This window comes from Nestor notabilis, unplaced genomic scaffold, assembly GCF_000696875.1.
Source record: "Nestor notabilis isolate BGI_N333 unplaced genomic scaffold, ASM69687v1 scaffold29371, whole genome shotgun sequence".
Lineage (NCBI taxonomy): Eukaryota > Metazoa > Chordata > Aves > Psittaciformes > Psittacidae > Nestor > Nestor notabilis.
Window position 1 is genome coordinate 21,790 of NW_009913933.1, and position 12,439 is coordinate 34,228.

The following is a 12,439-nucleotide window of genomic DNA, read 5'->3' on the forward strand; positions in this document are numbered from 1 at the left end:
CAGGCTGAACCAGCCCAGCTCTCTCAGCCTGGCTCCAGAGCAGAGCTGCTCCAGCCCTCGCAGCATCTTCGTGGCCTCTTCTGGACTCACTCCAGCAGCTACATGTCCCTCTTGTGTTGTTACCCCCAGTGCTGAACACAGAGCTTCAAGCAAATGCTTGTGCTCTGCAGCAAGCCCTGCATAGCTCTGCCTGTTCAGGGGGCCTAATTCTAGCAAGCGCTAAGCACCTCCAGGCACCGTGGTGAGCTGTGGTGCTGCAGATGCTCACAGCTTGGGAGCAGGGGATGGTTTCTTGGGAGGGAGCAGTGTACAAGTGGAACCCAGCAGTGTTGCCACAGTAACAGACGTGCCAGTGTGTCTATTCAAAGGCCCCATTCCATTCACGTTGTGCTGGAGCCGGGCCCACACGTTCTCACTTGAGCAGCAGAGGCAGGATTTTGCCAAATGCTGTGAGCTCTGTTTAATTTCTGGAATGCCAAGTAAGAGTTCAGCAAAGTCCCAATTGCTCCATGCCAGCAGTTGCAAACATCACTAAAATAATACTATAATATTTGGTAGCTTCCAGGGCCAGAGCCTGTTGCTCCGTTCAACGTTCTTACACCACAGTGGAGGAGCTGGTCTTGTCTCTTTGGTGATGAAAAGCCAAACTGTGCCAGGAACACAGTTTGCATCAGGGCTTGGTCCTTTGAGGAGAATGGGTTTGGCACGTCAGGCTTCATCTTGCTGCTCTGGAGGCCAGTGGGAATGATGTCATTGGCCCGGGTGGGAAGAGACATTCAAAGCAGACCTTAAAAGACTTTTGGAAATGTTAAGCAACTGTAGTGGAGTGACAGAGGAAGGAGGAACAACTGCTGGGAAAGGAGTGGATTGGTTTGTGATCTATTTCTGGTTATACGCGTGAAGCTGGGATGTTGATCCACCTCTGCGACACGGCTCTCTGGGTTATTTTCTTTCTTATGAAAGAAACCATAAGCGTGATCTGTTTGTTGCAGTGCCCTGTGGTCCTGTGGTCTCTGTTTGGGAAGCAGTGGCTGAAAACTGAAGAGTCAGATCCCTATTTGTCATAAATCTGCATTTCTCTCAGTTGGAATTAGCTAGACTTCTGCCAACTGGGCTGTCCCAGAGTAAAAATAACTCTTTCTGTGGGCAGTGGAGCTCATCACACCTGCTTTCCTAGGGATTTTTCTCCTTCATCTTCAAAATACTGCTTCCCCCATCCCAGTAGCTCCAGCTTTTATCTCTCTCCCAGTATCCTGCATTGCAAGAGGCAGAACTCCTGCTGCTGACAATATTTATCAACCAAATTTTGTCAGCTTTTCAACAGGTGCCTGTTGTGCTTAAACAAGGAGGAACAAAAATACATCTCAGTTCCCTGCAAAATTCCCTACCAAATTTCTACTTCTTTGTACGCTTCCACACTTTTCTGGTAAAAACTGAGCAATGGCTCTAAAGCTCATGGGATAGGGAGTGGGCAAATGTAAGTCGTGTTTCCTAAGGAAGCTGGCCTGAAATAGGAAATCTTGAGTATTGTCTCTAAAGGAAAAAATCAGGATCCAGTTTATTTATCTTTCCAAACATACTCCTATAATAGGGAGCCTTCTAAAAAGGCCCAGTGAGAGAAGAAGGACTGAAAATATTCAAGGTAACAGCATTATTCACACAGGGAGTAAAAAACCACATGAAGGAGCCTTGCAAACTTTCCTTGCCTCACAGTTTCCTATTCTTCTATTTCTCTTCCATATTATTTCGCCATTGCTCTCTAATAATTATGTCTCTTTTTTCCCCCAGTTATTTATTGGCACTTTGCTGTTCACAATCCTGCTGTTCCTCCTGCCTACAACTGCACTCTATTATTTGGTGTTTACCCTGGTAAGATTTAACCCTTGAAGCTAATCATATGCTGTCTTCTGAGATCTTAAAATAAAGGTTTCCTTGTCATTCATCGTCATCCACAAAGAGGATATAAATTTGTCTGGGTGTCCCAGGAAGGCTTCTAACACAGCCCATGTAGGCCAAGCACGTAATTCAGGATATGTGTTTGTGTTTCTCCAAAGGGAATTCCAGCAAATCCTGGTCAGTGGGACAAGTTGTTCTTTCACTTGGAAATCATTAATCCATCCGACATCTGGGGTGATGGCCCCTCTCATTTGATCCAGAACTTTCTTTTTCAGGGAATTAACTGGCTCTGTTAAATGCTTTCAGACAGGCTTTGCTCAGAGGGTTAGGCTGCTTTAGTTTTCTCTTCTTCCCCCTGTATGACCAGTCCCCTCTAAGGCCTGCCTGGAGCAAAATTTTCTACAGACAGTGGCCATCGCTTGGTTTCAAAGGCCTTTTTTTGAGCCCTCTCTTTTCAGATGAACTTGGCAGCAAAAGTAAGTGCAGTCTGACAAAAGGAGGTGCTTTACTCGGGGGACAGAAAACACTGAGCAGGAAGCTAATTTATGGCTGCTCTGCATTTGCTTAGATGCTCTACGTGGGGTTTCTTCAAGCAGAAATAAGCTGCTTCAGTTCACTGTGGAGAATTTACATTCACTGGCACACAGTGATGGAGATGACTAGTAACGGAAGCCTGAATTCTCCCTTTCAGACTATGACCATTGGAAGCAGACTAGCTCTCATGTCCTTGGAAGCCACAGCCTCTACAGTCATAACAGCTTTGTTCCAGTCATACACTTCAGCTAAGGTTGTCAAGGAACCTTGTGCAGGGCCTGGCTGTCCTTCCAGACATCAGACCCACTTTGGGAGGCTTTTGCTTAGCACAGAACATTTAGCTTAGCACTCAGAAATGTCACATTGCACATCAGCTTGTGAATTTCATAGAATCATAGAATGGTTTGGGTGGGAGGGGAACTTAAAGCTCTCCCAGTTCCAACCCCCTGACATGGGCAGGGACACCTTCCACTAGACCACGTTGCTCCAAGCCCCTGTGTCCAACCTGGCCTTGAACACTGCCAGGGATGGGGCAGCCACAGCTTCTCTGGGCACCCTGTGCCAGCATCTCACCACCCTCACAGGGAAGAACTTCTTCCTTATCTCTAACCTGAACTTCCCCTTTTTAAGTTGTCCTGGGTTCAGCTACAGCAGTCATGTTTTCTCCTTCTTAGTAGCTGGTGCAGTGCTGTGTTTTTGACTTTCCGTCTGGGAACAATGCTGATAACACCGATGTTTTTAGTTGTTGCTCAGTAATGTTTACTCTGACCAAGGACTTTCTCAGTCTCATGCTTTGCCAGAGAGGAGGGGAAGCCAGGAGGCAGCAGAGACAGGACACCTGACTCAAACTGGCCAAAGGGGTATTCCATACCACAGCACGTCATGCCCAGTATATAAACTGGGGGGAGTTACCCGGAAGGCCCAGATCGCTGCTCGGGTCGGGCTGGGTATCGGTCGGCGGGGGGGGAGCGGTTGTGTCCTTTTCCCTTGTTATTCCTCTTATCACTATTACTGGTAGCAGCAGTGGTTTGTATTATACCTTAGTTACTGGAGAGCTGTTATCTCAACCCGTGGGAGTTACATTCCTCTGATTCTCCTCCCCATCCCTCCGGGAGCGGGGGGAGGAAGGAAAAGGGGGGGGAGTGAGCGAGCAGCTGCGTGGTTCCAAGTTGCCGGCTGGGCTTAAACCAAGACATAAGTTTAAACCCATCACCTCTTGTCCTATCGCTGTAGTCCCTGATGAAGAGTCCCTTTCCAGCATCCAATTTGCAACTGCTTAATCTCGTGTTTCACCCAGAGTTTCTTACTAAATTGTTTCTCTGTAGCTCCGTTTGCTGGTGGTGATTGTGCAAGGCCTCATACACTTGCTGGTGGACCTGATTGACTCTCTGCCTCTTTATTCAATCCTCCTTCGGCTCTGCAGATCCTACAGACTCGCCGGTAAGTCCTTCAGCACTGCACGTGCAGAACTTTGAGGGTTTTGCATTATGCACTTAATTTTGATGCAATGGGTAGTGTCTGATTAGAAAGATGCAGGAGGGGCAGGAAAGAACCCAAGGATCAAGTCAGAATCCCAGACTGGTTTGGGTTGGAAGGGTCCTCAAAGCTCATTCAGTTCCACCCCCCTGCCATGGCCAGGGACATCTTCCACTAGACCAGTCATGCAGTTAACAATTCCTGCAAGGAGCAGGATGAGGATGTCAGTGGCAAGAAATGTGATGCTGCAGCAGAATCTGGAGCATCTTTACAAAGACTGTGGCAGCCAAAAGTGACATCCAAACAAGCACTGTATAAACATGTTCATCTTTTGATTCAGTTCTAGAGTAGCAGGTCAGGTAAAAGTTCTGAGGTTAAACATGCTGTTCATCTTGGGGTTTGGGCTCTAAAACAAGCCAAATAATTACAAAATCTGTTTCAAAGGGCTAGATCTACAGTGGCTTGTGAATCAGTGGAATAGCTTCAGCTCTGTGCTGGCTTGACTAAGAGAAGTCCTGAGCTGAGGGGTTGGATTAACTTCAGAACTCTGCACAGATTTTAGATAATTGTTCGCTTTTTGATTCTAATCTGTCACCATTTTGAAACTAATTTTTTTGCCACTTTGGGTAAGCATCAACCATGGTTGGCACCAGAGTAAAGGGTCCTTTTTGAATGGGTTTAACTGGTTAATCTAGTGAAAATCAAGCACTATATTATTATCTCATATCCATTTAAAGAGCAGGAAGCAAGAATTTAAAATGTGAGAGCTTGATCATCACTAAATCCAGACTAGTCAGAGAGGTGCCTGGCTTGATTTTGGGAAGGAATAGCTGAGCCATGTTACCAGCTCTGTTGCTTTTCCATGTGTGCTTTCAGTAGGTTCCTATGAATTTACTGGCAGAAACTTCTTAACCCTTCAGGTCTGTCTTTGGAGAACAGGAGATGCTGTTGAAGACAACTGTCTCATTAAACAGCAGGTTGTAGTGTAGAGGGAAGTCTTGTTGCCACTGAGAGATGTAAGGCCATATATTCCCATCAGTCTTAGATCAGCCAGCTACCTACTGCAGGGTAGTAAGCCTCCACCCAGACAAAGGATTGTCTTCTCAGCTGAGTTTGTTGTCTGACTTACTTTCTTTGTTGGCTATTTGTTGGCTCCTCTCAAACATTTGAAGGGAGAACACTGCAGGATGAAGAGGCATCTCTGAAAATGTCTGCAGCCTGTGTTCCTGCCCCAGAAACATGGCATTGCAGTGGTAACAGATGGAGCAGTTGAATCACATTCAAAGTACTTTAGAGAGTGCACATCGCTTGATGTCCTCACTGCCTAGGTTTTGCCTCCCTGTTCACATTCAGAACTTGGATCAGTCATGCTCTGACATATGTTATGGCAGCTGATTTTACAGGCATTGTCAAGATGGTTCTGCTGACATGAATGGATAGCTTTTCCCAGCAGCAAGGGGTTACTGCAGTGTTTAAGTTCAGTTCAGTTCAGTCGTGGCATGTGGCCTCCAAGTTCTTTGACTCAGTTTCTGAACTGACAAAATTGCATTGGTGAAGCCTGGGCCAGGACAGGTGAATGATCCATCCACACGCCAGAAACAAAATCCATGCTTCCTTTCCACACGTCAAGTGAAATACTTTGGACTTTAAAAAGCCTTTTGCACATATATCAAAGCTGATGTCCTCTCCTCAAGAGGTCTGTCTGCCCAGTGTCAGCTCAAGGGATGCCACCTTGGTTGGGATGGGTACACGGTGATGTTGATTCATAGTGTGAAGTAAGGTGTAGCAGTAAGGTTCAGGGGTCTCCAGCTCTGCCCACACACGTGTTACAAACATGCTGTTTGATCACAAAGAGGTCAGTTCATTTTCTCTGTACTTCTCTTTCCCAATATTCACATCACAGATTTTGGGGCAAGTTTTGTGATAGTTTTGTAGGACCTGTCCTGGTGGTGTCTCCATGATTACTGGAGTCCAAACAAGCAGTGAGCTTGCTTTAGTACACTGACATACGAAACAGAGCAAATGAGTTCATGTCCTGACCTCTCCTGTGTACCCAAGAAACAGAACCCTGAGCTCTGGAGCTGGATGGCAATCATAGAATAGTTTAGGGCTCTTCTCTCCTAGAGTAATCTGCAGTAGATTGAGCTTTCCTGCTTTTTCTGTGCAGACTCCTGAGCATCCTGGTAATCCACAGGTCATTCTAAACTAAATTTGTAGCTTTTTTGTGCATGTACTTTCTTAGAAGTTTAAGGCTCTTGAACAATTACATGATCTAAGAGATTGTTGGCTTGCAGCTTTAACAGGGATGTGTGTGGCCATGACAGAAGCAAGGTTTTCTGCTCTGATGGACCTGAAGCTTCAGTGCTTCTGTCTCTCTGTGACACACTGCCTGCCTGAAGAGTAGTTGCTGGAGTGGATTAGACACTTCCTCGTAGCCAAAACTCAATGAATCACCTTCAACACTTTTCATCATCCAGCACATTTGCTTATTGAGACCCAGGCTGCTCAAACACCTTTCTGGAGCCACTGTGGAAGGCCATGTTTCAATATGGTGCAGCAGAATGCAGATAAATTCTTCTTGTATTGTACAGAAAAGGCTTTATGATCTGGGGATAGGGCTTAAACTCAATCTCCCTGCTAGACAAGAGAATTCTCTCCCAGGAGTAAACTGTATGGTTTTAATTCATTCAAAGCTTGAAGAAAATTTTAGGAAGTTTGGAGTTCAAATATGGAAGAGCACGCACAGGTAGAATTTTGTTTCTATGTGTACTCCTGAGCCACTGTTTGATCTGGTGCAGATCACTTTACTACTCTTGCCTCATCATCTTACCTGTAGAAAGGAACAATGGGGGCACATTGGCTGGTTCAGGTTTGCAGAAGATGGATTGGTTTTACTTCTGTGAAGGGATTTGAGACCTTGCAAAGCAAAATGCCTCTCTAGTTCTAGTTGTTACCTTTGTTTGAAACATTGCATTAAATGTTTATGTGCTCTATGTCACTGCTGGAATCCAAAGCTTTCCTATTTATCTTTACAGTGTTGGGAATGTAGCAAATCCAAGAGGAAACATAAATGTGATGTTGATGGGGTTGTTAGCATGTTAAAAACATCTGAATGCTGGGATTAATAGTGATTGTTTTGAGCTGTTTTTAATGCCTCTAGGCCATTCCTTTCCTCCCTTAGTCTGAAAGAGGGAGAGATTTGCACATGTGCTGTATCCACATGAGCACAAGTTCAAGGTGAGTTCTCTGCCTCCTGTTTACAGGGAGTCCCCATTCATATGACAGTTTGGGAAAAGAGAAAGTTTTTTCCGGTCCCTTTGTCATCATTAGGCCTGGCTGGCTGATTTCTAGGCTTTGTTCTAGCTTTAGGACTGTGTTTTCAAGCTGGTTTTAATGGCGCTAAGAGAAACACATCATTTGTCTTGCTTAAAACCACTGTAGAGAGGATCTGTCCTTCCCGCTGAAAATGTGTAAGGGTTCACAAATCAAGAGAGGCTGAAGGCTCCATTTCTAGGAAATCAGTGCTCAGCCAGCAGAGCTGAGCAGCAGATGGCATGGTCTTTTCTCTAAGCATGGATTTGGTTTCCTTGTTTTGTTTCATTTCAGCTGGTGTGAAGTTCAGAGTCCTTGAGCAGCAGGATGGAAAACCTCTTCGCCTCCTTATGCAGGTAAGCCACATGTGCCCTTGTGCCATTCCCTGCTGCAGGCTTCCCTCAGACCAGCCTTAAGGTCCTTTTTTTCCCTTCTGTAGTAGTTCTGAAACTGGCCCCACTGAAAGGCCCCACTTAAACATTTCAGCTGTAAAATGCTGAAACAAGGGAAATACATTTCACATTGCAGTGACTGGCGTCTGCTTTCTGTTCTTTTTAATATCCTGCTTGAGTCCTCAGTTTAGAGAGTCCTGCATGGTGTGAAAGGAAATGTGAAAGGTATAAGCAACATGGAGCTCTGCTACTGCTGGAATAAAGACTTCTTGTCGTTATCACCTTCCTTCCTAGCCCTGTGCAGCTTCATCTTAATAATTGCTGAGCACTGAGAGAAGCAAAAGGAAGCAGCTAAGCCATGCAGAATGAAGGACCAGTAAAAGGTCTTCCCCTCCAGATGTGCTGAAAGGCCTTAGTTGCTCCGTGATGCTGGCAGGATGAGTGCCTGGGTGAGACGAGAGGGAAGGGCCTTCTGTTGTTCTCCTGAGCTGCTCTGGCAAGGAGTATAGGAAAAACTTACCTGTGCTTTTGTAATCTCCCATTTCCATGCTCTGTCGTCTGAGATGCTAAAGGAAAGAAATGATGTGATGGCAGCAGTGAAGCTCTCATCATGAGATTCCATTTCCTGACTTTGCACAGTACCACAGGATTGCTGTTCTGGCTCTTTGCATCCCAGGAGGAGAGCCTGCAAGGGGTGTATGGAATTTATAACAAACACTTGGACGCTGGGGAGCATGTGGGAAGGAATTAACTGTTCCCAGTTCTTTTCCTTTTTCCATCTCCGGTCCAGCCCTGTTTCAGCAGAGGTCAGGTTAGCATGGAAGCAGCACACCAGCTAGCAGCAATTCAAAATGGAATCCCTCCAACAGATGTCTTCTAGGGCAAAAGGAGCATTTCCCAAGCATGCTGTCGTCCCAGTTCCTGTCTTTGGGTAGGGTAGTGGTGTAAGAACCAAAATCTGCTATCCTCCATGGCCAAAAGACTCCAGAAAAAGGAAATCAGACACCAAAATGAGGCACAGAAGCTGCTGAGCAGAGAATTTGGCATCAGCGTGTTTGTGAGATGAGGTGGATAGCTCCTCCAGAGGAAAAAGATCACAGCTTAAAGAGCAGAGCCAGTGAGTCATAGGAACATGATGAATTTTCTTTGGACCACTACAGAAAGATCCATTTGTTATCTAGAATATAGCGTAAGTAATCATCTCAAGAGGTGAAGTGCTTTAGTTGATGTCTCTCTAGGCCTTCTGTTCAAATAATAATGAGCAGAGAGTCAGTAAAGGCACTTTTTTCTCTCTTTGTGCTGGTGAAAATGAAAAATGAGTTTGTGTCAGAAATCCATCATGGGTCTTGTGAGAGGACAATCTAAAAAGCCTATTTTTAAGTGATAGGCTAAAATTCTTATTTCTGGTGCATGATGATGTTCCTCTCTAGAAGTTTTGCAGTGGGTTTGTCCCTTGCCCATATGGTGGCTCTCTGGAGCCATGCTTGATGGCAGGAAGGCTGTTTGCATGGAACTGTGCCCCAAATGATTCAAGCTGTAGGTCACTGATACATTCACAACTGTCCTTTGGGTGCTGGTAATGGATTAGAAATTAGAAATGCTGCTTTTGAGGCAGAGGATGATATTTCCATTCCAAGTGCTCCTTCATTTTCTCCAAGAAGTCTTCCATAGCTCAGTATTCTCAGTAGTGTTTAAAATCATTTATTTTGGTGCACAAGAAGAAGAATGCCTGACAGTGTAGCTCAAGTGAACTGATAGGCCAGTGAGAAGACACAATGAGTTTGATTCATCTGTAATACCTTCTGCTAGGTTCTTCTGCAATTGCTTTGAAAGTGAAGGAGGAAGGGAAAAGGGAACAGCTCCATTATAGAACAAAGGATGTCTATTATATCAGGGTTATATTATAGCTTTGGACTATGGAAATGGCATAAAAGGAATTGATATTGCCACTTGGCTAATAAATGGTTGCTTTTTATGGTGCTTGTTTGCGTTTATAATGGGAGATGCAGACATACACGTTGTGCTGGGTACAAAACCATCTTGTTACTGTTCTGTCGGCAACAGCATCACCCCTCTGCCTTGGGATGGTTTTCAACGAGAAATGTGTCCAAACCTTCCAGCCCACATAGCTGATAGTCAAAGGAACACACACTGTGTATCTCCGTTGTAAAGCTGCCGTTCCTATCCTCCCCCAGCATGTTTGCACTTAAAACATCCTGGTTTGCCTACAGCTGAGGAAACAGGCAGATATAGTTACTCAGATTTTACCATTGTTTGTTTTGGGTACAAGTTTCTTTGGTCTTTTTCTATTTTTTCTGGGTTTGTAGCTTTCTATGACCACAATACATGAGGTCAGTTAGAATCATGCAGAATGTCCCATAATGACATCCATAATGTTCTAATGACATCTTTGCTTAATCACCCTTTCCCAGAGCTCTACCTCTGCGGGCTCTCTGAGTTCAACCCCCTGCTCCATGAGCACCAGAGAGCTGGAGCAAGCTGGTGGCACAGGCAAACTCCCAGGAAACTGGTTTTTCTTCAGTAGAAAGAAGAAATATTCAGCTGTTGCCAAAGTAGTTGACTGTCTGGCTGGGTTTTGCTGTCTCTCTTTCCTTTTCATGGCTGGATTTTCTACTATGAATTATAGACTCTTTTCGCACAGCTGCTTGGTTGCGACCAGCATAGCATAGCTGGGCCCTTTCACTAGAGGAGGATGTCCTTCCATTTCTCCCTGTCCAAGCTTCCTCTATCTCTGTAAGTCTCACTTTGGCATCTCTCATCTGTTTTCTGCAACCCACCGTTTCTATGTAATCTCTTTACTCTTTTGGAGACAATCTATTGCTGTGTATCCTTTTCATGCATCAGATGTTGGCCAGACTGGATCAATCCTCTGGACTACCCTGAAGTGCTTCACTGGAGTATTTTCCCACATCTGATGTGCTTCTGTCTCCCCTTGTCCAGCTAACACGTCTGCCTGCCTCACCCAGCTTCAGAAGGTCAATACAGCAACTTTGTGACCATAATCAGAGGCCACAAGGGTCATTCTTGGGATGGTGGTTGACATCAAATTTAAGATGAACTCAGCCAAGGAGCCTTAAAGTGGCATTCCGTGGTATGGATCCTGTCTGCTCGGACTCCATTCCATGGGGAGATTATATGGTGATACCAGGGGTAGCTTAAAGCATAGCTGTGGGCTGAAGGCACACTGAAGCAGTAGGTTCATAAGAGCTATGGCTTAACTGGCATGTTCTAGAGGAGTTCCTAAGTGTCATGATGCACCCCAATGGAGTGTTGCTGGTAGTGGTGGGAGGTCTCCATCCCGCCATCCCCTGCAACCTCCTAACTCAAAAAGTGACAGTTCTGCTCCCACCTGTAATGAGCATCACTCCCAAATCCTGCTGCTGCTCATGCCTGCTTCTCTGCTGGAAAATGATTCTAACAATACTCCTTTGCCAAGCTCGATTTGTTCATGTTTCAGGATGCTGTACAAGGCTAAACAGCTTTAGCTATCCAGAGAGGGGTTCTTATACTTTGTGAGTAGCAGTATTGATGTTTTAAGAGGCCAGTGCTATACAAAAGTTACACTTGCCCTCCTCAGCTGCCTGCGCATCTTACTACAACACATTCTTACTGCTGCTACCCCTCTTCCTTCTCCATGTAGATCAACCCTCTCTCATATGGCAGCGTGGTACAGACATACAGGCTGCCAACCTACAGCTGTTACCCCAAGGATTCCTGGACATCTCTCTGCAAGAAGCTGTTCCTTGGAGAGCTCATCTACCCTTGGAAACACAAAGGAGAGAAGCAGGACTAAAGCCATCAAAAGAGCTTGAGAGACGTGGTCAGACAAAGGAATTGCTTTTGGATCAAAGGCATCTCAGAGCCAGCAACTGCGACATCCCTTTAATTAGACTTTGGTAACCTGGAGGGGCTGAATTTTTACAGGCAGGTATTTTTAGATGTTATTTTTCAACTCTCCTCTTCCCCTACACTGTGTTCATGTCGTATGGTGATGATTGTTTTTAAAGCAAAAGGTTAAACCCATCATGGAACCAGCATTCAGTGTCATTGAGATGTACCTCCCGAGCGGGGTGGTGATGTGTGTATCCTTCCATGTGAGCTCACAGGGCCAAATTAAAACAGCCCTTTGGGTGGTTCAAAGCCACAACTCTGAGATGCATTCTGCCAAAAGGGACTTTGGACCGTTTTATACTCCAGCCTTCACACCAGCTGATCAAACCCGAGATGGAGGATCAGCTTCTAGAGTCACACACTGAAAACTGCACAGCAGCATTACCTAGGTTCACAGATACTTACTCTTTTCCTTTTGGGTGGCTTAGATTCACCCCCTCTGCAGCACTCAGGGAGGTATCAAGCATAGAAACAGCAGGGCCAGAGGCTCAGAAACACAGACTTCAGTATGTTTGTGCATGTGTGGTCTCATCTACATTTATTCAAAAGCAAGTCATGGTTTGTGGTGAACTGAGCACTGAGCTGTCACCAGAACTGAAGTGCAGAGCACACGGCCTCAGCCCCCAGGCTGCCCAGGCTTTATGTGGCAGTGAGCTGTGGTACCTGGGAGCTCTGGGCTCTGCCAGGTCAAAATGTAAGACAGCTTTGCTGGGCCCAGGTCTGGTTGGTGGGTCTGCTGGAGCAGCAGCACAACCAGCTCAGGGAAGAGTGTGCTGCACATCCTTAGAGGGTCAGAACATCCCCTGTGTCCTCAGGTGAGAGCCTCGCCCTGTGGTGCCTCATCTTTTGCACTTTCAAGTCAAGGAGCTTTTAAAGTTATCTCAGATATGAGGCATTTAAAGGTACTTCCTTCCCTG

The 12,439-nt window shown here is 45.6% G+C and overlaps 1 protein-coding gene across 1 annotated transcript in view; it reads left to right on the forward strand.

Annotated features, from left to right (window-relative positions):
* PIGQ (phosphatidylinositol glycan anchor biosynthesis, class Q) overlaps nucleotides 1-11,448 on the forward strand; it is a 29,907-nt gene extending 18,459 nt beyond the window's left edge. Inside the window, exons 8-11 of the mRNA XM_010023419.1 lie at nucleotides 1,789-1,869; nucleotides 3,756-3,870; nucleotides 7,513-7,574; nucleotides 11,272-11,448. Of these exons, the coding sequence (XP_010021721.1) occupies nucleotides 1,789-1,869; nucleotides 3,756-3,870; nucleotides 7,513-7,574; nucleotides 11,272-11,424 (411 nt within the window). The 3' untranslated portion in view covers nucleotides 11,425-11,448. The remainder of the gene's footprint in view (nucleotides 1-1,788; nucleotides 1,870-3,755; nucleotides 3,871-7,512; nucleotides 7,575-11,271) is intronic.
* The last annotated feature ends 991 nt before the right edge of the window (nucleotides 11,449-12,439 follow it).